The sequence below is a fragment of the Chenopodium quinoa genome, unplaced genomic scaffold, assembly GCF_001683475.1.
Source record: "Chenopodium quinoa cultivar QQ74 unplaced genomic scaffold, ASM168347v1, whole genome shotgun sequence".
Classification (NCBI taxonomy): Eukaryota; Viridiplantae; Streptophyta; class Magnoliopsida; order Caryophyllales; family Amaranthaceae; genus Chenopodium; species Chenopodium quinoa.
The window spans coordinates 5676835-5704720 of record NW_018743405.1 but is presented as its reverse complement, the minus strand read 5'-3'; the positions used below and the strand labels follow the sequence as shown (position 1 = coordinate 5704720).

Genomic DNA, 27886 nt, shown 5'->3' with positions numbered 1-27886 from the left:
TCCCTTTTAAAACTAATGACCTTGCTAAACAGTGAACAATCATATTATTACTTGCTACTTTACTAACTGACACATGCAAAGTAACACCTACTAACGCTATTAATGAATGCTATGGTAATTAGGCGGTAATTAAGTTTAAAATTGATGATTAATAAAAAATTAAACAAAATTAACAATTAATTAAATTGAAAATGAACGGCTAAGAAGCTGCTCAAGTACCAATTAGCCCGGACTCCATGTATCCGCGAGTGCTAGAATCGCGCTCACAATAAGCTCCCAATTATACTCAGCAAGTCAGCTACAAATTAATCAAGGAATAAGTTCCAAATCAGTTCAGCAATTTCTGAGCAAACATCAATCGCCAATACGCAGATCTACGTCGTGTATCTGGAAAGAGCAGAATTGCGGTCAGAAGGAAGCTCCAAATAAAATTTAGGTATTTCGCAAAATAATTAATCGAAGATTGACTCCAACTCATCTCAGCAATCACGCCTAAAATAAAATCAAGCTTGATCTCCATTGCCAAACTCAGCAAGAAGAGAAGTGACTCCAACACGTGGTAAATCAAAGCTACGTGGAAAATACCGAGGGACCACATAAGCCCCCACATGCACAATTGTATAAGGGTATTTCGGAAATCACATTATTGATAAAGAAAAGCTAGATAAAATCCAGGAACAATTTGGGTAGTGCAATAAAAAAACCACATGGCATTGCACATGCACAATTTTTGAGGGCAATTCGGGAAGCACACTATTTATAAGGAAATGCAAGTTCAAATATAGGGGCAATATGGACAACACACTGTTCATAAGGAGTTATAGAAAAATGTTACTTGGTGCTTTTATAGGTTTAGGGATAAGGTGGTCTAAATTGACTTTAAGGTGATTGAAATTGAGTCAGGTCAATAGCCAGGTTGAGTTTGAAATGAATTAGGAACTGGTCAAGTTAAATTCGGGTCAGTTTAGCAATAAATCAGGTTGAATTTAGGTCGGGTCAGTAACATGTCGGGTTAAATTAGGATTTTGACGGGTTAAAACAGGTTTGGGTCAATCTCAATTCAGGTCGAGTTCGGTTCAGGTAAACAATTTACAGGTTATATTCCGGTTGGATCATCTCCAGGCCTGATCATGTTCAGGTTCGAGTCTCACTTACTCGGGTTAACATGAGTCTAGGGTTGATTTTCATGTCATATCGGATTTGAATCACCATTTTTCTGGGTTCAAACGGGTCGGTTTATAATCAGGTTCGGGGAAACTTTTCGTGTCCGGTCAACTTTTGATAGCTCAGTGCTCCGCTTTCTCCCGCTCTTTCTCTTTCTCTTTCCCAGTTTCTTATTGAAGCACACTCCACGTTCTCCATTGAGTCGCGACTTCTGATATTTCTATCCTCCATAGAAGTTGCTTCTCAGGTAAGGTGTTTCTTTTTGTAATAATCGAATATTATTTTTTCACAATTTTGGGTTCGTCGTTTAATTTAGTTCTCATTATACTCCATTTAGGGTTCTTCTTAAGTCGATTATTGAACTGTTAGTTATAATAACAAGGTTATGAAAGTTCATAACGAGTGATTTTGTTGCTAGATAAGAAAATTATTTGATTTTTCGAGCCTAATTCGATAATTGAATCAAATTTGCCTTAAATATTAGGATACAAATTATGAAATTGGACCTATTATCCTAAAAATTATGTGATTTTTCCAGCTTAATTTGATGATTGAATCAAACTTGTCTTCAATTTTATGATGGAATTATAAAATTCGACCTTTTTCTCCCTAAATATATGTGATTTTTTGAGCTTAATTTGATAATTAAATCAGATTTGGTTGCTAATGTGTTGCAGAATCCTTTAGTATTAGACTGAAATTATGAAGTTGGATCATTTCTCTCTGGTCCAGGGCGATCGCCCCTCCTGCCCTGGCTGGGACGGAACTGTTAGTGCATTTCGACATCGAACAACATCGGATGTGCCTGGTGATATTTTACAAGATCCCTTGATGGGCTCTAGCAGTGCAAATGTGCAAGCCACTGAAGTTAAGCATGAGGTGTTTAACGAGTTTGATGATGCTCTTGATAATGTTATGTTGAAAGGACGGCGAAAGATGTTCTATGAGTTTGATGATGCTCTTGACAATGTTACGTTGAAAGAACGACGCAAACTGCTACGATCAAGGTACTACTTTCGTTCTACTATTATCTTGTGTTGATTAATGAGTTTGTTTTGCTGGGAGTTTGTGATGTTTTCCAATCCTTGGGACCTTACAATGCTCTATTGCTTAGTTAAACCATTACCATTTTATTCGTGGTTTGTCAAATCACTAGGTATTACTTGACCAATGCTTTGTTAATGAATAAATGAATCGACATTATATAGTTAAACTCTTCAAAAATCATTCATCAGATGTTTGTGACCATTATACATGCATTGAAAAGTGGCCTCTAAGAAAATGAGTGATTTTTTATCTAACCAGTTATAAAATTGTTAGTAAGTAAGGAAGTGCACCACAGTTAGTTCTTCTCTTTGATCACTGTAAATCTTACAAAATTTATTGCCGCAACTTTTTAATGGGGATAGTAAAAATAGATTTTAAAAGACTGGTCTGCCAACATCCTTCTAAACATCGGTAGCCTGACCATTTTTATCTTTAAAGTTGATCTACTAGAAAATAACGCAGCCACTTGAAAGGTAAAATTACATGGATATCCAAGTGCTGAAGGTATAGCCTAATTGCCATCCTAATCATTGTTTAGCACATTGCTCTTGATAATGTGGTGCCAAAGGAATACAACTATCCTATGCTCATTTGTAGTATCTGAAAATTTGAAAATGTCTTAAAATTCATTATTCAGGTTGTGCATGATTATGTGGAAAGGGGAAACAAATTGTGCGCATTGTTTTTATGATTTATGCAATAAATTACATCTTGTAAAATGTAAATGACCGAATAATAATCTTTTGTCACTCAAACCAGGATAATAGGCTTAAAAGACGGGATACTCAACGGAGATTTTGCATCTCTTTCTTTTTGTCTTGTGGCTAGGATCAACGGATCTTATATTTTTTTTATTTGTATTTTTAATTTTTGGAAGTGCCTTAACATGGTTTGAATATATCTCATCATATAAAGTCTTATCAACTTACTATTTTGCGCTGTTAATTGTGTGTTATCCTAAAAAAAACGCCTGCTATATATCATTCTGTTAGGATAACAGCACTAATTTTCCATCATTCAAGTTGTTATGCATAGTGATAATCATAATTTCACATGTTATTGCCATTTCAACATACTGATGTTAGGAATGTATTTATACTTGGTATACAACTTTAGCTTAACCGTTAGTTCGTTACTACGCTCACAGCCACAATCATGATTTATATGTGCTGTTATTTAACGACTATTACTCAGGATCATTTTAGATCTTAGAATGTGAATGCAAGAAAAGAAATGGGGTGAAGGAATGGTAGCCCCTAGTTTTTGCAACCTAGTTTGATAATTACAGAAATTCAAAAAATGATCTTGTATTAGTGGTGGTTGTGTTATATGTCATTAAAGAAGCTTTTTCTTAAATTTTTGCTTAAAAAACTTAATTAACTATAGATTGATCCAAAATTGGCTTTCGTTTTTGTTCGAATAGCTAAATTATTATTCTATATATTGTATTCGTGTTGAATTTAAACAATTGTGAATGATTTCACTCAAAAATCTAAGCCAAAATATTTACCTATATTGATTTATTTGATGAATAATTTTGATACCTTAAAAGAAGTTTAATTTGATTGAAATTATGCACCCAAAAATCGATTTTGTAAAATTCGAGCTAGTAATTTTTCCCAAATATATTCGAAACTGTTCAAAAAAAAAAAAAAAAAAACTGGTTTTAAGACCGCAATTTTTGACAAGTGGCGTTGCAAGCGTGGTGCGTCTGCTGTGTTGGGATAGAGAAAGAGGGGCTGTTATTGTTAGTTGAAGGGGAAGAGAGTTGATGATGATCGAGGCGTTTAAGGTTAGCTTAACCATGGTTGATAAAAAATAGACCCAATTAGGCATCTTAATGCCATTAAACTAATTATACAGTGGCTTGGTCTAGTCTGAGCCTTTTGTGATAAAGTCTCAAATAATATGTCAAGCTTGGTCTCTGGTGTGTAATGACTTTTGAGTCTTTTAATTAGCTTTGAATATGAAAAAATAGCCTAAATATGATTCCTCATCACCTGACCATGGGTCGTTAGCCTTCTAGATTCTTCATTGCTAATGTTAAAACATTTTGTTTCTTCTTTTCACTGCTCCATTTATTTTTTTGTGTTTCTCATTTGTTATACATTGAATGCTTTAAACTGCTAGATGTAAATGACAAATTTTTTACCTGCTGACATTTCAAATGAAAAGTGCAAGAGTGTGGCATTTATATTGCTTGGCCACCATGGTGGAGGATAGTCTTAGGTGACATCTTTGATGCTGATCACAGATTGAAATGATTAGGCTTTTTGAAGTATACATTCTAACAAGTACTGCTAATATAATAAACAATCAATTAGGCTATACACCATTTAAATTCCCTACAAAAACCTAGCTCTGAATCACTAGTCCATGGAAGTTCATATTCCTAAGGCTATAACCAAAGTCTGTAAGTGCTTATTTCATTGTCTTTGCTTTACATGGTCAATGTGTATGCTAAATTGCTAAAAAATCCAATTTCTGTAAATTTATGACAGGAAAGTCATGCAGTCTTCCACATCAAATATGGAGGTAATTGTTTTATGATTCTTGATTCACGGCATTTTGTTCCTTGTTTAAAACTCTTTTTAAAGTATGGTGTCTCAAACTTTGTTAGTTGGTATTGAAAACTGCTATTGAAGAAAGCCTTTTAGCTTGCTATTGAAAAATGCTAAATGGTGTTGTCTCTGTGCTATTCTGTGAATGATATACAATATTTGTACTCTGCTATTCTTGTATAATATGTTATATTTATACTTTGCTATGTTTGATTGGTGTGTAATATCTGTAGATATGTACTCTATAGCTGTTAGATATTTGCCTTCTTTTGTAGAAGTAACACTAATTTTGGCACATGACAATTTATGGTGATACTCTAGAAAAGCATTGATCTTATGTAGATGTAAATAGTTGTGACTATTTTCGGACCTTGATGTCCTGTGAAGATCATCGTAATATAGCTTATACATCCTCCGTTTCTCAATTGATGCATCATAAAGAAATGACTCAAACCAATAAGGAGAGAGAGTGGAGTAATTTACATGTTTACCTATGGTATGTAAAGTAAAAGTGGAGAGTTTACTCCCCACTTATTTGGATTACAAGCCGAGGACAAGATTGTCATTTCACATATAAAACCTTATTAAAAAGAGAAGTGATGCATCTATTGCAAAACATCCCAAAAAGGAAGATATATCAATTGAGAAACGGAGGAAGTATTTAAATTAATGAAAGATGGCTTTATAAGTTTCTTGATATTAGTGTATTAAGCAAGTCATTATAGAGCCAAATGACACAATTGTTTAGGATTAAAAATGTAGTACGGTTGAAAGCCTAAGATTAACAATTTCTCAGCAAAACACATATTGTGCAGTTCATACGCATTGTATTTACTGTCAGATTTATGAGATTTTTGTCATTATGCGAACATTATATGGATTATAATCTTCATCGTTGGATGCTATTTAGATCCTTCACCCGTGAGTGCCCGAAAGCACATACTATTTGGAGTAAAAGAACATACAATACATACTGCATAGTAAATAGTCATGCTTTTATTAAATAACTCCTTTTAATGATTTATTCTCTTCGATCGTTCAAAAGGATGAATTATGTTGGTCTTATGTTGCCAACCTAGTTTCTCTTTACTTTTAACAAATAAAAATAAATAAACATGTCTCATCCCCATTCAATTATTCATAAAAACAATGGATTTATTAAGGATACAATATTCAATAAAAGAACAGTTTGGAAAAAAAGAACATATAGGCATAATAAAAAAAAGACAGGAGTGCATAACAAACATTATGCGCTTGGGACATGTAATCTAACATTTGATCATTGGACGTCCACTCTTTATGTCTTGTGAAAGTATTTAGTCATTCAAGTTTAATTGTTGTTGCCCTTGATATGTTTGTGACAATTTATTTTCAAGCCAAATTAGTTACTTTAGAGTTGGTTATGTGCCTAAGAGTGAAATATTCATGTAGCACTTGTTAATTATCCTTAAATGAAATCAATTATGCCTATAGCTTCATTTTAAGGTTTGTACAAAGCTTGGTTATATGAAATTGTGCAATACCGAGTTCTGTATACTTTCCTAAATTAAGTTTTATGGCTTCTGTATCTATATGATTGTTACACTTATTATAACAACAAAGACTAAGTAAGGAGATATAGTTTTTGAAAGTAGGTTGTGGTATAGTATGTCTAATCATAAGTAAGAGTGTGTTGTTAGGTGAGTTTTTGTAAGAAAAAGTAACAAAGAGAGTTAATTGAGAGTCCCACCACCCGACAACTTAGATGAAAGAATATCCGAACTCATATGTTATGCGCTAAGAAAAATTAATATCATAACTGATCTTTCAAGAAACAATTGCAGGTTTTTTTTTTTTTTTTTTTTTTTTTTTTTTTTTTTTTTTTTGTAAAAAAAAATTTAAATAGTGTTACTTTGTGACTCCAAATCTAAATAGAAAAAAAATTAGCATCGTTCTTAGCAATAAAAAAACCAAAAATGAATTTGTTGCTAAGTGGGTTGTTGTGGAGTTTGTATTGGGTTGTTGTGTAATGCTAGCCTAACTCTTAAATTTAACTCAAGCTCCCACGTTGGATACTTAATACTCATGCATGAGGCCTATTTGTGTGAGAGGAATGTTGTCATTTCTATTTTTTTTTTTAATTGTTTTTTTATTTAGTCAAATTAACCGAATCTTTGATTCATGTCTATAAGGTGTGACTAAGTTTTACTTTGACTGTTGTAGACTTATTGAAACTTTTCTTTTTCATCCAGGGCGGAAGCCATACTTCTTTTATTCAATCAATTGTCTTGTAATGCTATATTTTCTCTTTGTGGATTGTTCTTTATGACGATTCATGTTAGTTGACCTTGTTGTTGTTGTGATGATCATACATCCTTTTAAGGCTAAAAATTTATCTATATTAAGGTAAAATATGAAAAAAATGATTTCCAATCATGTATGTATCGCCAAAAATTGATTAGGTATAATCTCTTGTTTGAGACAACAAAGGAAAGAATACTAGGGGTAAGCTTGTGGAAATCTTATCATAGTATTGAGCCTTGCTAAGCAAGCCTTTCATATTGGAGGCTTCACCTTTGAGATCTCACTTTTCGTTCTCGACTAATGCGTTATTTGGGAAAGATATTTTTTAAAGAACTTTTTGTTGAGGCCTATAAAAGGTTTGACCAAATAAGAAGCTAATTTGAGTGGTTGGTAAAAAACATTGGTCTCAAAAAGCTCTGTTTTGAAAAGGCTCAAATCAATTAGCTTATTGAACATTTAACAATTTAGCTATAACATACATACATTGAAACAATTAATTAGTAATAATTATTTACCAAACACTTTTACACAACCAACCATTTAAAACCAATTAGTCAAAACCAAGTAATATAATCAACTATTCAAATCATTAATACAACACAACCACACCAACTAATTACCAAACATGGCCTAAGATTGGATTAAAGTAAGAACCTGTATATACTAAAATGTTATGAGGAAGGACTAGAAGAATTTTGAAATTCAGCGAAAGGGCATGCTTTTTACATGTTACATTACCAATAACATTTATCACATCCTTACCCTTTAATCTTGGTGTCTCCTTAAATGGAAGCTCCATCACAAGTTATTTTAATCTTTAGTACAATTTTGAGTTTTCTATGTGTAATTAAAAGATGAATGAGACAAAAAAATTTAGGGGTGGTTGAGTGGTTCCCTATCTAGATCCCAGAAGTGAATCTTGTTCCTATTTCCTAATGTATGATGTTTATCCCCGACCAAGGCAAAGCTAAACTAGGTGTGAACCACCATGGAGCATCCAACAGTTCTTTCAAATACTGTAGATCTTTAAACTCAGTGACAAATGGAATTATGTTTGGAAGTATATATAAGTTCACGTCCCATAACAGAAAAAAAAAAAAGGATTTCGGACACTAAATTGTCAAATCTAGGCTTTTTTCTTAGCCATGTCAACTACAGCAGTCAAAAGCTTACAAGACCCAAAAAAATATCTTATTTCCTACAGCAAGAACAAGAAAATCAAATAACCTATTTATATAAAAAGACAATGCCTAAAGATTCAACTAATGAACTAAAGTAGCCCAATATTTAAACCTTACAATTTGGAACCTATGTATAGACCCAACCCGAAACACCTAAAATGAACCAAATGAAAATAAAATAATAAAATTTTATTTGTAAAGCTGCTACTTGAAGAGTACGGGTAAAACCAAGAGAGTTGCTAAATAAAGCTGATATAAGTCATATAGAGTTTCATAATACATAGCTGTGAAAATTGTCGTAAGGAGTTCAAATTCTTATCATTACAACACTTTTACTAATGATTAGGTAAGAAATTATCCTAATTAATTGAATGATTGAAATGAATTCACATTTTTTTCACTTAGCAGTTAGTTCAACTACCAAATCTTTCTAATTAGGGCGTGTTGGCATCACCTTAATTGTAATGTCTGATATACTTTAATTATTTCCAGCAGCTAGTTGCACTTTTATATAAACAAAGATTTCATATTATATATATTTGACCATCAATATGATGATTGTGTAGAGAATGTATTAAATGTTCAGAAAGCTCATAAATAGAACAATTAGCCACCTGCCCACCATACCATATCATCTTCAATAATCCAGAGAGATAAGTATACATATTAGTCTCCCGCAAAGCATGCTTCAGTTTAACCTTGACCCTGATAGTTAGCTGCAATACAATCCAGAGAACTTATGTCTCGTGTCCACATCTTGTACTAACGTAATCTAATAGGCTCCTTTTATTTGCTTTTTAATTTAACTAAGTGCATCTGTTGAATTAGGAAAAAATGTGTTTCTTCCCTTTTGAACAAAATCATGAACAACAAACATTTCCTTGAATAATCTTGCTGGGACTTGCATCTATTGTGCAGAGGGCAATGTCATGGCCCAAGATATAGAACAGTGTTATCAAGTATATGAGGGTGGCTCTCATGTTCTTTTTGTATAACTGGTCAATTATAACTTCCCACTCTCACCATGTTCCCTACGTTTTCGGAGGCATGTACTAGTTGTGCAACTATTGATGGGTATGGATGCATAGTTGGCTACTTGGCTTCACGCAAGTGTCCATTCTCTTGCATAACCACCCACTAAGGCACTAACCCTCCTACTTTCTAGTAAGCACATCTCATTGGTGTAACTGCTTGGGATGCAGCGTTAACCTTAGGTTAATAAACCAGAGGTCACACCACTATGTACCATGCTTCTATTTTATAGGAGCCATGATCCCCTTGTGCATAACTGCACTTCATATTTAGAGGAGTGGGGAAACATTGGTGGTTATCATAACTGCCCACAATCCCACTACCTGCCCCTCTTAAATTCAAGGAAAAATCGCTTGCACCATATCCACTAAGGGCCTTGTGGTTATTGTTACTTGGCAACTACCGCCCTTCCTGAGGCTATGGTAACTGTCTAAACTACCCCATGATCCCCATAATGAGGTATTCGAGGTAACTGCCCATGTAGCCCACGACCTTGGGTACCATGTCAACCACTAGGCAGTTACTTATCAAGGTAACTACCTCCCATGATCTCCACTAAAACGGTTATCATGGATATTGCTGCTCACAAGCCTTGCACATGCACCCTCACCATGTTTAGCATTATCGGATTTTACTAAGTTATGCCGTGAGGCCTGGGGCTCACTTGAGTCCTAGCCGATGTCCACCCAAGACATTCCCTTATGTGCCAAGGTCCCCTGGCCATCCTTACTTCCAAGACTATGCCACCCATGGTTGGTCGTCGACTTTTGAGCACTCGCCCCCTATAATGATTTATTCAGATCGTTGTTTAATTGTTAAGATTTGCAGTGCATGTCGTTACTATATGCAATTTGAAGTCATTTTTAGATCTGCTGACATTGTATATTTTCTGGACTCTATACACTTTTTTTTTCAGGAGAAGAATTATCAAGGGCTGTCCAACTTATCCAAAGGTGTGTTGCAAATTGCACAAAGTGATTCTGCTTGGGATGCACCGATTGGTAGAGATGTATCTCTTGGAGTAAATGATAGTGATAATTTGTCATCAGAATATGCAACTGATGGAACATCCTATACAGCTAAAATCTGTTCACTAACTTCATCTGGATCTGCTGCAGTATCAATAAATTCCAGATCATTCCCTTTATTTACAGAATGTAAATTTTTTGGTACCCAGGAAACTGCTATGATGGATGCTTGTGCCTTCGCAGTTGTACCACCGCTTGCAAAAGTCAAGGATGAGCCTCTTGATATAAACGGGTTATGCTATGAAGGAGGAATATCACAAAGAACTCTTGCATCGGTCAGACTTTAACTGTGAAAAATGAGCCAGGGTTTTCTGACATTCTTGTGGATGAGTTACACCACATGCCGCTTGTAGATCGTGTCAAGTTGCTTTCATGTGGAATACCGAGCACGAGTATGCCTGGAAACCCTAAGGAAGATGAGGTCTCAGCTATGGATTTTGGTAATGATGTCTTAGAATCTGTCAAACCAGTTAGTATCAGTCGGCCTAGGAAGAAGAGAAGAACTGTAACGTAATATTTTGATGCAGCCTAGTTTCTGTTGTACATAGTATCTTATGTATAGTTGGTTTCTTATATACTTAAATTGCTGTTCAGTGATTCAGTTGAAACTGCATTGGAAGAAGATGCTCCTGGTCTTTTGAAGGTAGTAAATGCAATTATCCAATTACCAGATTTCTCTGCATCACAGAGCTACACATGAACCATGGACAAAGGTTAAGAATAAATTTTAATACTACTTTTAAATTGCTAGGTTTTGCTTGACAAAGGAGTATCAGCTGAAGAAATTAAGCTGTATGGGGAAGAAGATACTGATGATATTCTTGATGATTCTCTCAATTTAGATGGCTTTGCTGAGCTTGAAGCTGTAATATCACAGGTTATTAATTTTATTTATCAATGCATTGATATCTATGTGCTTTCTCTTAAAGCTATTGCATACAGATGCTCCCTTTTGTGAGGGTATAGCTCATAGTGTGCAATATATTCAGCACACTGCTGCCAAGTTATTGATTAAGTAGAACTCTCTCTCTCTCTCTCTCTCATTTTTGTTTATGCTTATATGGTTGAGTCTTGGAGAAGCTTGGAGTTGAATTGCGCTCTCTCTCTCTCTCTCTATTTATTTATTTATTTATTTATTTATTTATTTGTGTTTATGCTTATATATTTAGGTCTTGAAGCAGCTTGTAATTGAAATTAAAGTGACTAGCAGTTTAAGGCTGATTTGGTATAATTGTGATAGTGCAGCTGCTAGTATTACATTGTATTACTTTTACCAGTACTCCAATTGTTTATGACCTGCCTGTTAATTTTTTTTTTTATTTTTTTTATTTTTTTTATTTTTTTTAACAAATAAACGTGTCTAAGTTTTGTTCCAGTCTGCATAATGGTCGTTATCCTGCTATTTGTGGTTGGTATGCCACACATTTGCTTAGAAAGTATGATATGATACATGGATGCAACTTCACATGGGTGTATGCTTTTATTTTGGCCCAATCTAAAATAGGATACAGAAGGGTTAACAGACCCAATGTTGGACATTCTTCTCAGCAGTAAAGTGTTCATTTTTAGAAGCAACATAACCTGGCCATATTTTTAAGTCACTGTAGCCTATAGAGAGAGAGAGAGAGAGAGAGAGAGAGAGAGAGGTTTATTTCAAAAATACTTTCATTCTGTAAATATTCAGTATTTGAGTTTATTAGACTTTGAGTTTATTGGACTTTGAAGTTGTTTCCATTTATTGGAAATATGAACTATTTCCTTGTTACCAAAGTTCAGATATGAGCATAGTGTCCAAAATTGTATAACGTGCTATTGCTGTGATTCTGTATATTCCCTTCTGATCTTTGTGTTGGTTTGTTTACCCACTTTCTTTTAGAATTTAACTACTAAGCCGGTTTGTTTCATGCCTTTCATGTTAATCTAGCTCCTTTTATTTTAAAGTATTCTCCCTCTACATTTTGTCCAATTGAGGACTATCTATGCTGTCTGCAATTGAGCTTTTCTTGAATTATTTTTTACTTAATAATATCTGTAAGCTGCTGCTTTTCTGTGATATGGTGTATACCATTAAAGTTACCTTCAATATTCATGCTCCATGCAACTAGTTTTGAATACATGTGGCTAATGGTGTGACTGTCAATTTCCTTGTGATCATAATCCTTAGATTTTGATTGTGGCTGCTACATAATATGAAGTAAAAGATAACTGGATAAGGTTTTAATTTGTTGACCATGTCTCAGTATCCCTGACTTGAAATTTATCGATGTGATGCTCGTATCTTTGTCTCTGTATCCCTGAAAGGCAATTTTTAAGGGCGGCCTGAAAAGGCAAATAGGGCAATTTTTAAGGGACAGAGGAGGGAGTAATGGAGTATTATTCTGTTGGTCATTTTTCTTGAAAAACCTCTGACTTTTAAATCCTATTAAAAAATTGGGAATATTAAGAAAAAATATCTTGCCTTTAATTGGACATGCCTCCTGCGTCAATATCCTAAATTTGTTGACCATGTTTCAGTATCCCTGACTTGAATTTTTTATTTATAAGACTCTTGTGTCTTAGCTCGAGTCTGATATTTGTATTTTAGACTGAGCTTCATATGATGAAGGCCCTAAGGTATTGATATTCTTTTGTTTCTGTTTGGTATCTTTAATGCAGCTGTTTTCACATCGTCAAACTTTTCTCAAGTATCCTCTTTTACGCACAAAGGGTGAGAAAATTAGCTACTGTTTGTCTTGTCTCCTCTCACTTGTGGAGCAGGTAAGTTACTAGTACTGTAATGACTTGGAAAATGTTGAAATTCTATAATTCAAATCTTGATTGTTTAAATGGTTTGAGCTGATACTTGTAACTTACTACTCACCTGTTATTGTTCTTGGTTATTGAGCTGCATTGCAGACAAAATATATGCGAAATAGGAAGTGGCCTGTTGAATGGGGTTGGTGTCGAGACCTTCAGTCTTTTTTATTTGTCTTCCAAAGACATAACAGGTGTAAATTGCTGGCAGTTAATTGTTTCAGTATCTTGTGTATTATGTTTATTTAAAGAAGTTGTTGAATGCAGAATTGTACTGGAGCGTCCTGAATATGGCTATGCGACATACTTCTTTGAGCTGCTGAATTCTGTTCCTGTGGCATGGCAGGTCAAGCGTTTGGTGACTGCGATGAGGCTTACAGGCTGTGGCCGGATCACCCTAATAGAGGATAGACCATTAGTGGTAATCTACTTTGACTATAACTTGGCGCTAAGTAGAATATGGTCATCCTGTATAAATGTAGTTATGTAGGCATGAAAGGTGCATCACTGCATCTCCTTGTGAATAACGTTAAACAGGGAACATTTTTTGTTTGTTTGTACATTTTGGGTAATTATTGAATAGTACCATAAATATGCTAGGATAGATCATCATTACTGAAATGATGGAGTCAAGAGTGCATCCTTTCCTTTGCCTTTGTTGCTTATATGATGTGTAAATGGGTTATCATGAATCATAGTACATTGGTAGCACCACTTTTATAACAAAAAGATGCTCGTACTTTGACCATAAACAATGTGGGAAGGACCAAATTTTAGTGTCAAGTATCTATATATGGAGTCCTATGTCTTGGATATATCCTTGGGTGATGCTTTGTCCATGATTTACCTTGCTTGGACTTAATTTAAGGAATGATCTTGACTTCTTGAGAGGAATAGCTATATTGGTTAAGTTGTTCAAATGTCTCTAGGAAATTGGGTGGCAGAAGAAGGGCTATCTTCCAAAAGGAAGGTGTTTTACAATATGACACATATTTGGACTTGTGATTGCACAGTGCTTTGTATCCCCTTTAAGTTTCTAGTGGTACTTGAAAGGTCAGATTATAAGAGACTTTTTGTGGTCAAGAGTAAGGGGGTTTACAGAGGTTACCTTGTGTTGAGCATGTGTGTGCTAGTTGAAGGAAAGAGTAAGATTAAGTTTTGGTGTGGTCTGATCTGACATAATATGATTTGAACATACAGGAGCACATAAGCTATTCCGAGGAATGGTTCGGGGGGAGGTCACTAGGGACTGTTTTATAATTTTGTGTCAATTGGTTAGAGGGAGCCATTATTAAAATAAATTGCATTAATTCTAAAATGCAGGTTCCAAAGTTTCATATGCATAGAATCTAACACAGGCACTTGATGTACGATGAAGAGTTGGATTAACATAGAATAAAAGGTACAAATGGTGATTTTTTTTAGGTGGAGTATTCTTGGCTAAAGGAATGGTTCGGAGGAATGTCCCCTTGGGACTTTTTACTGCCCTTTTGTTGCACTCTATCTCATGTTACACACCGAATTCCTTTCTCTTGCTGGGAATGGGGCATATTTGACCTGGGAATATACATAGGTGGAATTTTCATGGATGGGAGCTGGGGCAGGATGAATTCTTTTTACTGCCACCTACACAATTTTCTTGGCCTTTATTTTGGTTTTTATGTGAAAGGCTAAAGTGGATTAAAGACTTAAAGCATTTTGTGAATACTTAGGAGAATCTCTATGTTTCATAGCCAAACTAGTTTTATCTCCTCACATGTTACTTGTGTTAGATTGACTTGTACTTTCCTTTTTTGTTCTTTGGGATTAGATGGCTGCCCAATTTGTTGTCATCCTTGTTTATGAGTTGGGAAAAAAAAAAAAAAAGCTTATTGAACACTTTGTTTTAAACGAGTAAATGGGGAGACAGGGAGGGAAGGAAAGGGATGGGAATGAACTCCCTTGTTTGGTAAGGATGGTTTTAATAAACATCATGCCTCCAATATTAGAGAGATTTTTAGAGGGAATTTTCTTCCCCTTCCTTACTTTTCTACGTTGATATCCAAACAAAGTGTAAAGGGATTGCTATTTTTAGACTAAAAAACAAGTTAATTTGGTTTTTATAATTCTCTTTTTTTTTAGTCAATTAATCAATTCAGGTAAGGAAATTTGTAGGGCTACTTGCACATAAATGTCTTAAAGAAATGTTGTTTACGAACTATATTTGGTAAGGCAGCTCTTATCAAAAAGTTGATATATAAAAGGTACTCCCTCCGTCCTTTAATGATCTTCCCGTTTTCCTTTGTAGGCGTCCCAAATTGTTGTTCCCATTTCATAGTTTCTCATTTTCGGACACTTAAATACCAAATTATCCTCATTTTGTTTTTCTTCACTCATGTACCTATAGTACCCTTACATTTCCTCTAAATTGCCTCCACCCATATGCATGTACTTTATTCTTTTTTCATGTACTTATTATGTGACCCACTCACATTTCTTGTACTTTTTAATCTTTTTAATGTATTTTATGTATTATCTCCTCCTATACTCCTATTTCTTGATTCCCGTAAAATTTAGCAAACGGGAACAAAGATCATTTAGGGATGGAAGGAGTAGGTGATAAAATTTTCTTTCAGTAATGCTAATTCTTGTATTGCATATTCTGTCCATGGATTCCTTTTACCATAGCCGTACTAGACTTTCTTCAGCCTCTGCCCGAGCTGGACCTTATTTTTTTGCTTCGACTTGTTGTTCCTACTTTACTTCTTTTTGCCTTTTGATTCTCGTAAATATATGCTTAGGTTGCCTATGATTATTTTTTATTTTTGTCTTTTTGTCTGATTATTTTTGTTTTTGATATCCTATTTTTTTTTTTTTTTCAATGTGAGTCTGAAGATACCTAATTTGGAATTAGTGTTTGTGTTTGCTCTTACACAAACACATCTTTGTGACAATTTGAATACATGTTGCTAGAGCTCATCAGGTCCAGCTCTGCTCAATAGGTCTGACCATGTTTTTTGGGGTGACTTGGTATCAATTGGTCTTTTAGAACATTTTAAACTCAGGTTCATTATGGCATAGTCTAATGTCCTTAGTCTGATGTTATAGGCCTTTTTGAGTGCAACCCAGCCCATGATAACTATAGTTGCTTGTTGCATTTTGTTTACTGGTCTTCTTGACTCTGCTTTCTCCTGGTTTGTGTTTGTTAAATATCAGTTCTCTTCATTCAATCTCATATTTAGTTTAGGTGAAAGCATGATCTCTAGTAAAGGTGACAAGCGACAAGTGTCCAGGGTCGTACATACTAGTTTTCTTCAATTGTCTAATAAATTTTGGGGTTCTTTAATTACCTATTTGCCTTAGTGTTTAGGATGTCTTAATAAGTTCTGATGCTTTTAAAATATTGTCACTTTTCTCCTGTGCATGATCTGGTCAAAGGTTGGAGAAGACTTGAGCGAAGGGGAAGCACAAGTATTGGCTGAATATGGGTGGACTCCAAATACCGGTTTGGGAACAATGCTGAATTATTGTGATAGAGTGGTTCATGATCGGAAGCAAGAGTTGGATAGCTCAGAGTGGAGGATGAAGATAGGAAGGCAGCTTATGAATGGATATAATGGCGGGAATATCGTGGCCAAGAATCTTCCGAAAAGGCTTATGGAATATCAAGATTTACAGGACGTGCAAGTGAAGCTGGAAGAGTGAACTGTTTGGATTTGTACTAGTTCTCACCACCAATACTCCTTTCCCAGCTTTGTATTTTGGACTGATGAAGTTTGGGCTGGACCGATATTGGCTTTTGTTGTAATATATAAGGCTTTAAGCCAGTAATATAAGTTAGTGTTCTGTGTTAAAAAACATATTCTTGTACAGGTAGTATTAAGCTTGAGGAGAAAAGCCTCTATAGAAATAGGGGATAATGAATACATAAAGAGGGGTCATAATGCCCTATAGTTCTACTTTAGGGTGTGTTCTATTCACTTGATTTTTAGAACTTATCTGATCTTATCTGAACTTATTAGCCCTTATTAGAACTTATTTTAATTATAAATTAAATTTGATAGCCCTAATTAACCCTTATCACGACTTATCTGAAGTTATTTTTCTTGAACTTATCTTATCTGAAGTTATTAATTTTTATCTGAACTTATTAACCTTGAAATAAGTGGAAATAAGGTGAACAGAACAGGGCTTTAGGGCCTGTTCTCATTCGCTGAACTGAGCTGAACTGAATTAAACTTATTAGAGCTGAATTGAACTGACGTAAACTAATTAGAGTTCAGCTGAATATTTTATAAGAGAAGGAAATTAGAAAATGAACTGAACTGAATTTATTAGAAGTGAATTGAAAATAATCGTATCAGAACAGGGCCTTAGGTAAGAATAATGTACAATGATGTTGTAGCTGTGAATAACATGTTTAGATTATAATTTTATCTAAATTATTTTTCGGATGAAGTCTTTTTGTTTTTTTGAAAAATTTGTCCAATTAAGTTAACCTTCGCGCAGTTTGAACAAAATAAGTCAACTTTTTTTTGGTATAATCTTTAATCAGGTCTAATGACAGGTAACTTGTCCAATAAGTTACCTTTTTTTGTGTAAAAAAAAATGTTACGTTTTTATTTTATTTAATTTTTTATTATTTTTTGATAAGATTCTATTAACAAAAAATTACATAATTATAAACATAAAAATTTTCTAGAAAACTATGAAGTATAATAGCAAAACACTGATATTAACACAACATACAAAACCACAACACAAATAATTATTATTGTAGTTTATAAAAATAAAATAACAAGACAACTTACACAACAATATAATCACAAATTAAATAAGATAAAAAAAAACCTTAATAAAAATATTCTACTCACATGCATTATCTTCTTCAATAAAGTCATAGAGCAATAAAAAGTTCATTTTCATTCTGTTGTGCACTTGTGCTTAGCGTTAGATCACAAACCAGAAATTTAAAAGTTAAAACTTAAAATGCAAAAATCATCAAACACCTCTTAAATTGATTGAATCACAAAATAAGATAAACCACGTCAATAAATTATATAACATTTCATAAAATCAACCAAAATAACAACACATTAACATATAAAAAATTAAAAAATAACAATCAACAAAAGAAATAGAAAAGAAGCAGAGGACAGATGAGAAAAGTAAAATAAAAAATGGGTTTTTTTTTTATATATATATATATTATAACCCTCTAACTTTCTGTTTTTACTATGTTCAACTAGGCAAACAAAAGGAAGGGTTCGATGAATTCACTATACAAGTAGATGGGGTCTGGGACAAAAATACCATGAGGGCTGGTATTGGGTGGGCGAATGTTGGTAGGGAGCTTTTAAATTTTTTTGTGGGGGGTGGAAAGTATGGAGCTGCTTCTTCAACTCTCCATTGTGAAGCATGGGCGTGCATCGAAGCTCTTCTATGGGCCAAGGCAAAGGAAAAGCAAGGGGTTCTCATTCTAACTGTCTCGATAATGCTCTTGAATAATCTCCAAGATGAAAATGGGAAAGAAGTTTCGATTGCGTGGACGATAAAGGAGATTAAGGAGATAGGAGCTACCTTAGACAAGTGCACAATAATTAAGGCCCATAAAGATCAAGTTCAAAAGGCACACGACATTGCTAGACAATGTCGTATGACTCTTTCTAATTTCTTGGTAGATTAGTTGTTTTTGTTTTTTTATTTTTTTATTTTTTTATTTTTTTGTGTGTGTGTGTTTGCCTTTGCTATTGTTCAAAAAAAAAAAAAAACCTTCCGTTTTCTACGATATGCCCCCTTCTTTTTAACAAATCCACACTATAACCCCATAATACATTTAATTTTTATATGGTAACCTTGTTGTTATCCCGCCGTTAACAAATTCCGTTACTGGGGCCCACTCTCCAAATAATAATATTTTTGTATCGATTTGCGTGTGAAAAATCAATCTGTTAAAGATTTTGGGGTCATTAAGGATCCATTTCTAAAGACCAACCACTACAGACACAATAATTTTGCAAAAGTAATATGTTACAACGTTGCAACTAATTTATCAAATTTCAAACATAACCACATGTAAGTAATAAATAGGCATATAAGCTTATGCAATTTTTACCAAACATAATAAATACATTATACATTGCCCTTGCAAGAAGCATATCATGAAAACACTAGAAAAACAAGGATTATAATAAATTTCAATTCTAGTGTAGGTTTTATTTAAATGCACCATCAGAATGTTGAATGGTATAAGAAAAATCTTGAAGATGGAACTTACATCTAAAAGCTTCAAGGGTATTGAAACCGGTACACCAAAAAATCGGATTTTTAACTTTTTATTATTTGACCGTCTTGACTTTGACCGAGTAAAAAGGGTCTCAGAATTAGAAAAAGGTTTTTAGGCTGAACTAGTCGAGATATAAAAGGAATTGCTAATATCACTTAGAGGCCCAATAAACAAATGCTGGTTTAGGAGGCAAGTGGATGTTTTTTAATTTTTGAAGAAGTGTTGGAGCTAAGAGACGTAATTGCACAACAGTTATGGGAGTCAGCCATAACCGCTCCATTTCATCTGTAAATAGAAGTTCAAGGATCAAAGGAAGACATCAGCAAATCAATCAATAACAAGCATGTCGTTTCTTTTAAGCTTTCTTCTTAGCTTTTGTAGTTTCCCTTGGCGTAGTAGCCAAGCGACAGAATTAACCTCAAATTAGAGCAAAAATTAGGGATTTGGTGAGCAAAAATTGAGTAGACGAGAGATAGAGAGAGCCAAAGGGAGTTTTTGGCAGTAGTCCATCTTCATCAACCACAGACACTAATTCCATCAACCGAAGATAGCAACTTCATCACAAACGTCATAGCCGAACTATACTTGAGGAAAAATCAATTTGGGCGAGTGTTGGTGAAAACGGAGATGACGATTTTGAAGAGTGACTTATTCGACGGTGAAAAAGGCTAGTACATTTCGAAGAGTGACTGATTCAACGTTGGCCGATGATGGTTGGGCCGGGTGAGAGTATTTTTGAACCTGATGAAGTTGGAAAAGGGAGGGAGAGTGAAATGAATTAGGCGGGTAAGGAATTGAGGGTTTAGGGTAGGGAGGATATTATTCATTTGCAACGAATTTATTGAAAAACCCCTACAAATCACTATTTTTTATTTATATATGTACACTTAAAACTCGTTTTAATTTGCACCGATTTGTCCAAAACGTAGCAAAAAAAAAAGCACCAAATAAATATTTTTCTAGTAGTGTATAATTCTTTCATATATCAACTAGTATATAGCTTCTATTAGGATTAGTACTAGATTTTTTTATTATAAGCTTTCTCTTGCATATTCACTTCATCTTCATATACTGGTTCACTCACACTTTTGATCTTATATCCAATTACCTTTATTTTTTCAATAATATGATTATTTGGATCTCCATTTATTTCTCAATTAGAACATGAAGCTCTTCGATATTTATATTCTTTTAAATTTTTATTGCCTTATATTTTCATTCTCATTATGCTAGAATTTTGTCTAGCTACTCGGACTTGGTGATCTAAGACTTAGGATTTTCTACATCATAGGGTTTTTTTGTTATCCCATGATAATGTAATTCGGATTCATCAATTAATAACTTACTTTTCCTATTACTAATTTAACTGCAGGGTTCATGATGAATTCCTCAAGTTTTCTCAATTTCAGTTTCATTAGGATTTACTTTTATGGAGGTATTTTTAGGGGTGAACATGGGACGGGTACCTGTACCGTTAGTACTAATGGTTTGGGTACCCGATAACCAAAATCCCTAAAAGTGGTATCCATAACCCAAATCGATAAGTTCGGGTACCCGGACTTTGGCTAGCCAGATTTTCGGGTCGGTTATCGGGTACCCAGTAAGATATCCTTAATATAATGATAATTAAACTTAATTATGTAGTTATTATGATATAATTTACCACTAATTAACAATAATATCATATGACTTTGACAAAATTATTAATAATATTACTAATCATTGATATTATAAAGTAAAGTAAGAGTTTAGATTAAAAAAAAAAGATTTTAGTAGGGAAAAAAAGCAAAAAAATATGCTTATCTAAACGGATCAGGTAACCATTAATTTTAAAATGATACCCAATAACCATACCCGATAACAAATTATTAGAACGGGTACCCAAACCGTTATGGTTATCAGATCGGATACCCTAATTTTTGGAACGGTTACGGATCGGTTTTTTAGGTAGTTTTGCTTAGCCCTAGGTATTTTCTTCTTAGGGCCTCCTCCTTGCTTATAATTTTGAGTACCAACTATTTGTTTCTTAAAAGATGAATCCTACAACATTAACCAACTTATAGAATACTTTCCATCTTAACTGCATGGGCTGAGTTCCTTTATGCATTTTTACGCCATCAGTTAAAAATTTAATTGCCAAAAACTTTGGAGAATATGAATCTTCTTAGCTCACATAATATCTAGGTTCACATATATAGCTTACAATTTCTTGACTTAAATTACATGTGATACTTGAAAGGAATGGTGTCCTTCGAACAAGTGTACTATTCCGTTAGTGGGTTCAGAATTATTAGAAAGCTAATATATTCAGTGAGGTCAAGTGATCGGAATGCCTGGGTGGAGGCCGCTTCCGATCAGTAATATTAATGAATAATTAATATTACAGCTTAATCTTAACTGAACCCTTCGGGTCACACCCAAGCATTCAACAAACCGAACCGACGAATTAATTCGGAAGGAATTAATGAGTCGACCGAGTAATATTTATTTAGACGTCGGAAATTCGAGCTTAGAGCGTCGAAACCGAGTGTCGGAAGTCGAGTCGAAAAATAGTGAAAGATGAGACGAGAAATAGTAATAAATCAACAAAAGACCAAAATTCCCCTAGCATTGGAATGCCCAAGCAATTCGAGTGCTAAAGGCGTATGGCCTAGCATGGTGGCTAGCATGTGCACCAAGCCGAGCCTAGGCTGGCTGGTGCGTGCTAGCGCACCCATGCTAGCATCGCAAGGCTAGGCGCTGCCTAGTGCGTGCTAGCATGCTAGGCACAGCCTTGTGCGCGCAATGGCTAGCAAGCCATGCCGCAACAAGCTGCAGCAGCTAGCACGCTAGGCGCGCCAGCTCGCCACAGCTAGCACGCTAGGCGCGCCAGCTCGCCACAGCTAGCACGCTAGGCGCGCCAGCTCGCCACAGCTAGCAGCAACATGGCTGGGCCATTGCTTGCTGCCTAGCAGCGCTGGCCAAGGCAAAAGGCCAACAGCGCCTGGCAGCCCGCATGCGAGTGCTGGGCCTGCAGGGCTTGCTGGGCGTGGCTGCCACGGACAGCAGCACATGGCAGCCCACCTTGGCTGCCTTGGTGCCCAAGGGTGGGTGCCATGTGGCTTGTGGTCCTTGAGTGTGTGTGGAGTGAGGTGGCCGGTTATGGGAGAGGGAGTAGGGAGCAAGTTTGGTCCCCCCCTTCTCCAAGTGGTCCTCACCTAACCACTCACATGAGCTTGTCACTTGTTGATTTATTACTAGCTTGATTATTAATTTTATTTTAGCTTTAAAATAAAATGGAAAAATCATACTATCCCACATTGATGGGAAAGTAAATGATACTCCCATCATTTCCTATAAATACCCAAGTATGGGCATTGGGAATGATGCTTGAGTAAGAGTTGAAAAAGGCATCACAATTAGTGAAAACCTTTGAACTCAATATAATTACTCGGGTTTTATTGGTCGGGTCTTGCTAACCCCAAGACATTGGACCTAGTCGGTTTTGTTGGTGCGGGTGGACTTTGTTGGAGGTCTCCGTGTGAGCGGGACTTGAAGCTTTCAAGTAAGAGCTCATTTTGAATTAGCTTATCTTAACCTTGTGATTAATTTAATTATGTTTATGGTTTTATTTATTGCGAGTGCGGTCTTGTTTTTGGGTTTGTTTCCGCGGTGAGTAGGACTCACCAAACCCCAACAGCGGTATCGGAGCCTCGCTCGTTTATTTTTAAAATCATCATATTTTCAAGGTGTTTTTATGGCTTAATTTTTCTGGTTTTAAGTTGCTAATTAGATTAGTAACTCGTTTTTCCAATTTTTACCTCGTATTAGAGCTGTCTTCAGCTCCCGAACCCAGATTTCGACCCAAAAATAGTGAATTTTGGGTGGAAAAGGCATTTTGGAAATGGTTTTACCCTTTCAAGACTCTGTTTTTAGCCAAAAAAAACGACCAGAAATGCATTTTTCGAGGGATTTTTTGTTTTGACGAAAAATTTTAAGTCTTTCTAACCTTGAAAATTGATTGCATATTTATGGTGGTTATGAATTTGGTTCTATCCTTTATTTATATGCAATTTTAGACCACTTTAAGTATGATTACTTGGTAGTAATTGGTGCTTGAAAGTTTGGTTTTATTTTTTCACATAATTGCAAATTAATTGCATTAAGTGTGAAATAGTTGTTCTTTGTTGCTTCCAAGTACTAAAGATTCAATCTTTATTTATGATAAGTGATTGAAACTTTGAGTTACTAAATTCTATGAATTTTGGTTAAACTTTGTTGATTTAATCATTTTTTAGTTGATTGGAATCATAAAGTTTAAAACTTGTGATTGAAATTGGTTTATCTTCATATTGGAAGATATAATTTTTTCATGGAGTCACAAGTATTAAAGTTGGAGTCTTTATTGAACTTATGTTCATTTTTCCAACTCCCTTTTATTTTGTCAAAATCTCAAGATTAATTTAAAGTGATTAAATTAATAGTGAGAATTGCCCTAATTTATTTTATTACACCAAGTTAAACCAATTTTATTAAAGAATGGTTCTTGGAAATAAATTTGGTTAATTGCTTTTGGATGAATTATTTAAGTTGGACTTGTAATTTTTCATTTTTCCTCAAAATTGATTCTAAAATTAATTTAGAATTGATTTATAATGTCACACACAAAATCGATAATTTTCGAAACATTAGCACGCAACACGAGGCCTAAGAGCCCCGAGCTAGCTCTCGGCCAGCTGGGCTGCTCACGCAACCCATATGTGGCTGACGAGGCTGCTGGGCGCTTCGTTCTTAGGTGCGTGGTGTTGTGCGTCTGTGTGTGCGAGGAAGGGCGTGGGTTGCTGCTCGCTGCCAGTAGCTTAGCGCGCTAGCCAGCAGCAAGCAGCAGCATAAGGCTGTGCGCGCTGTGCGTTCTGCTACGCTTGCCTGGGCTGGGCGTAGCGCATGCGAGCACAAGCAGCCCACATGCATGCTTGGTGTTGCGGGGGTGCGCATGGGCATACTACGTGCTTGTTGTACGGTACGTACAATCCCATAATTGGCACAATAACCCCGGGTTATTAAGGCGATGCTATTTTAAATTTAATTTTAGCGTTGCTTAATATGTAAATAAGGGTATTTTTTTGGACTCCAAGTCTTAGTGCTAGGCACTTAGACATTTTGGAATTCGTAATTTTGCTTAAATTGTCGTTTTAATTATTTTAATTATTTTGTTTGTTTAATTAAAATTTTTGGAGGCTAGGCCTCGGGTTTTGAGCGACATTTGCAAAATTAATTTTGGCAAATATTTGGGTTCACCGACTTAATTAATTGGATTAGTTAAGTTGGATGCGGAATTTAGTGGAAGCGTCTCTAAGTTATTACCATAACCGGTTAAAACAACTTTGACTAGTTTAATTAGGCGTGTTAATTGGATTAACCACCTAGATTAGTTACTAGTTCTTGCGCGTTTTATGCATTGTTACTTGTTTATCGTTGTAAAATGCATGGGCCATTCACAGATAGTGAATGGATGAATGGAATGTAAGTTCTCTCACAGGTTTTATGAAATGGCAACTAGTGGGGCCCGATTAGGATAAAAAATACGGACTGTGATCCGTGATGTATTTTTGTAAATCTAAATACGGTCTGCGAACCGTTGAGTATTTTTGTACCTTAATATTTAGATTAGTCCTAATCGTAGATACTAGCAATTGTAATATTTTGGTCAAGTCTTGAAGATGGGGTTCTTAGAAGACAAAGCCATGAAGTTGCAAATGAAGACCTTTTGAAGACTTGAAGATCTCAAGGGGTCATGCTAGTTGCCAAATGCATCTCTATTTATGTTTTCGATATATATTTATGTTTATATATATATGAATTATATCTTAGATGCATGTTTAGGATTTCGAATGTTGAGATGATTAATTAAGTTCACTTAAATCAACCAACATAGAAACCCTAGGTCCCTAAAATATTGAGTAAAACTTGACATTCCAAAACACACTTACCAACCAAACGAGGGTAGTGGTAGGCTACGCCAAAGCGAGGCATCACTACTTCTCCAATGAACATAAGGCATACCGGGTATGCAAGGTGGTTTTGGTTATACTCAACGATATGAGTGATGGAGTCCTAACATGTCGTGGCAAAGTGAATAAATTGTTTAGAGAGCATTGGATGCGACGATTTATTCAACCAAGAGTGGCTTGGAGCCATTAGCAAAGCGTTGCTTACCTTAGGAGATTGAGTGTTAAGACAAGCCAAAGCATGCTTAACCACTCTTTGTTTCTTTGGATCTTGGAATTGACTTATTCTCACCTAAAATGGGGACAATCTTTAATGTGTGAATAAGACGTTTTAAATAAGTTTGATTAAAATGCATGAATTCAATCTTATTTAAGTATAATGAATGGTTTTTTATTTCAAATTCTTTCAATTGTAGAGTCATGTGTTCAACTAATGTCAACGACCTTATGCTCCCGGAATTGCTCGAAAAGTTGCCAATTTCTCTAAACTTGGTAAACTTTAAGGAATGGGAAGAGGAACTCCGAAAGACCCTCCAAAATTGCTACATAGAGCACATTCTGGACACTCAAATCCCGAGTTTCTACTCAAAGGGGATTATGAGTGATGAGGCACATGAGGTATGGAGTGTGGATTGTAAAAGAGTTTCCAAACTCATGGCAAACTCCATCCCGGTACAATGGAAGGGGAAGTTCTCCAACTATTTTCCGGACATGATGCTCAAAGCTCTAGAAGATGTAGTCAATTTGAGAGTCACCAAAAGTACCAGAGGCAACTATGATGGACTTGTGGAAGATGTGACTAGGTCACTCTTGAACATGAGGATCAAGCCACCGCAAGATGGGTGTCTCACGAAAGAGAGACAAGAAGTATGTAAGGTCTATAATGCAAGACTTAGACCCGGGATGCCACTTCAAGCTCATGTGCTCAACATGACAAGGTTATTCACCCATCTGGAGCTAATTGGAAAACCAGTGGACGATGAGCAAGCGGCTCTCATGCTACTAAGCTCACTTCATTCGGCGTATGTTGCATTAAAGATGAAACTTACGGCCAAGCGGAACAAACTGTCCTTGATGGAATTTGTTCAAGAGCTCCAGAAAACCTATTCTTGCAAGAAGGCTAAGGTTGCTCTGAGACCAAAGAAGAATGAGTTCAAGAACAAAGCTAAGATGCGCTGCTTCTATTGTAGTAGACCCGGACACTACAAAAGAGAATGTAGCATGTATCTAGAAGATGAGGCGAAAAGAAAAGTAACCTCAATCTCAGGTATCATCTTTACACTTGAACATAAGCCATTTATAAGGTATTAGATACCGGAAAATTGGCTCACTATATGCTCCTGTTTCAGGAACAAAGTGAGCGGTGCTTTTCAAGTGGATATGAGTACACAAGTGGAAGAAGAAGATAATCTTTCAAAGAAAGCTTGTAATCTCATATTTTGTCTAGATTTAAAACTTGTTTAGTTTTATCTACCATATTTTGATCTTGTGGCGTTGGACGTCATTTTGAACTTGATCACAAGACATATCATCTTGTTTATATTTATGGAATGACATGTTTGTGTCTTTGGACAAATTGTTTATAATGATACCAAAAGAGCTAAGACCATAGAGTCAAATCAGACTTACTTGTGGCATTGTCGTCTTGGCCACATCAACATCAAACGCATCAAGAAACTTCTACAAGAAGGTGTTCTTGACTCTTTCGATTTAGAATCGTTTGAGAATTGCGAGGGATGTCTATTAGGAAAGATGATTAAACGGCCATTCTCCAAGTTGGGAGAAAGGGCAAGTGACTTATTGGGTCTTATACATACCGATGTATGTGGACCAATGAGCTCAACCACAAGAAATGGACATCGATATTTCATCACTTTCACAGACGACTATAGTAGATATGGCTATGTCTACCTCATGTCGCATAAATCTGAATCATTTGAAAAATTCAAAGAATTTTAGAGTGAAGTTGAAAATCAGCTTGGCAAGAAAATCAAAGCCCTTCGATCGGATCGAGGTGGTGAATACTTGAGCCAAAAATTCGATGACCATCTGAAAGAAAAGGGTATACTTTCAGAATTGACACCTCCAGGAACTCCACAATGGAACGGAGTATCCGAAAGGAGAAATCGAACTTTGTTAGACATGGTACGATCAACAATGGGTCTTAGTAATCTTCCTATCTCTTTCTGGGGACACGCACTTCTAACTGCGGCACTAACACTGAACCGTGCTCCATCAAAAGCTGTAGAAAAGACTCCATATGAATTATGGACGAAGAAACCTCCTAGGTTATCTTTTCTAAAGATATGGGGATGCGAAGCATATGTCATGAAATTGATTTCTGACAAACTTCATCCCAAATCTGACAAGGTTTACTTTGTGGGCTACCCAAAAGAAACCAAAGGGTATTACTTCTACAACAAATCGGAGAATAAAGTGTTTGTTGCTCGCGATGGTGTCTTTTTGGGGAAGGAGCACCTTTCCAAAATGATAAGTGGGAGGAAAATCGAACTCGACGAAGTTCGTGAGGATGAGCAACAAAATC

The 27886-nt window shown here is 35.4% G+C and overlaps 2 protein-coding genes across 3 annotated transcripts; both read left to right on the top strand.

Annotated features, from left to right (window-relative positions):
* The first annotated feature begins 1281 nt into the window (after nt 1–1281).
* LOC110739013 lies at nt 1282–10572 on the top strand. 2 transcript variants are annotated; one of them, XM_021919466.1, is made up of 5 exons: nt 1282–1411; nt 1842–2171; nt 4713–4746; nt 10185–10221; nt 10446–10572. In XM_021919466.1, exons 2-5 carry the CDS (start codon nt 1867–1869, stop codon nt 10508–10510), a joined length of 441 nt encoding a protein of 146 aa, XP_021775158.1. In that variant the 5' UTR covers nt 1282–1411; nt 1842–1866; the 3' UTR covers nt 10511–10572. The 2 variants fall into 2 exon arrangements, with proteins under 2 accessions (XP_021775158.1, XP_021775159.1); XM_021919467.1 differs by lacking the exons at nt 10185–10221; nt 10446–10572 and adding an exon at nt 7004–7367.
* An 18-nt stretch (nt 10573–10590) lies between these two features.
* LOC110739012 lies at nt 10591–17087 on the top strand. Its single transcript, XM_021919465.1, has 7 exons — nt 10591–10806; nt 10891–10939; nt 11048–11173; nt 12952–13053; nt 13192–13283; nt 13357–13510; nt 16507–17087. Exons 1-7 carry the CDS (start codon nt 10637–10639, stop codon nt 16771–16773), a joined length of 960 nt encoding a protein of 319 aa, XP_021775157.1. The 5' UTR covers nt 10591–10636; the 3' UTR covers nt 16774–17087.
* Nucleotides 17088–27886: the final 10799 nt, after the last annotated feature.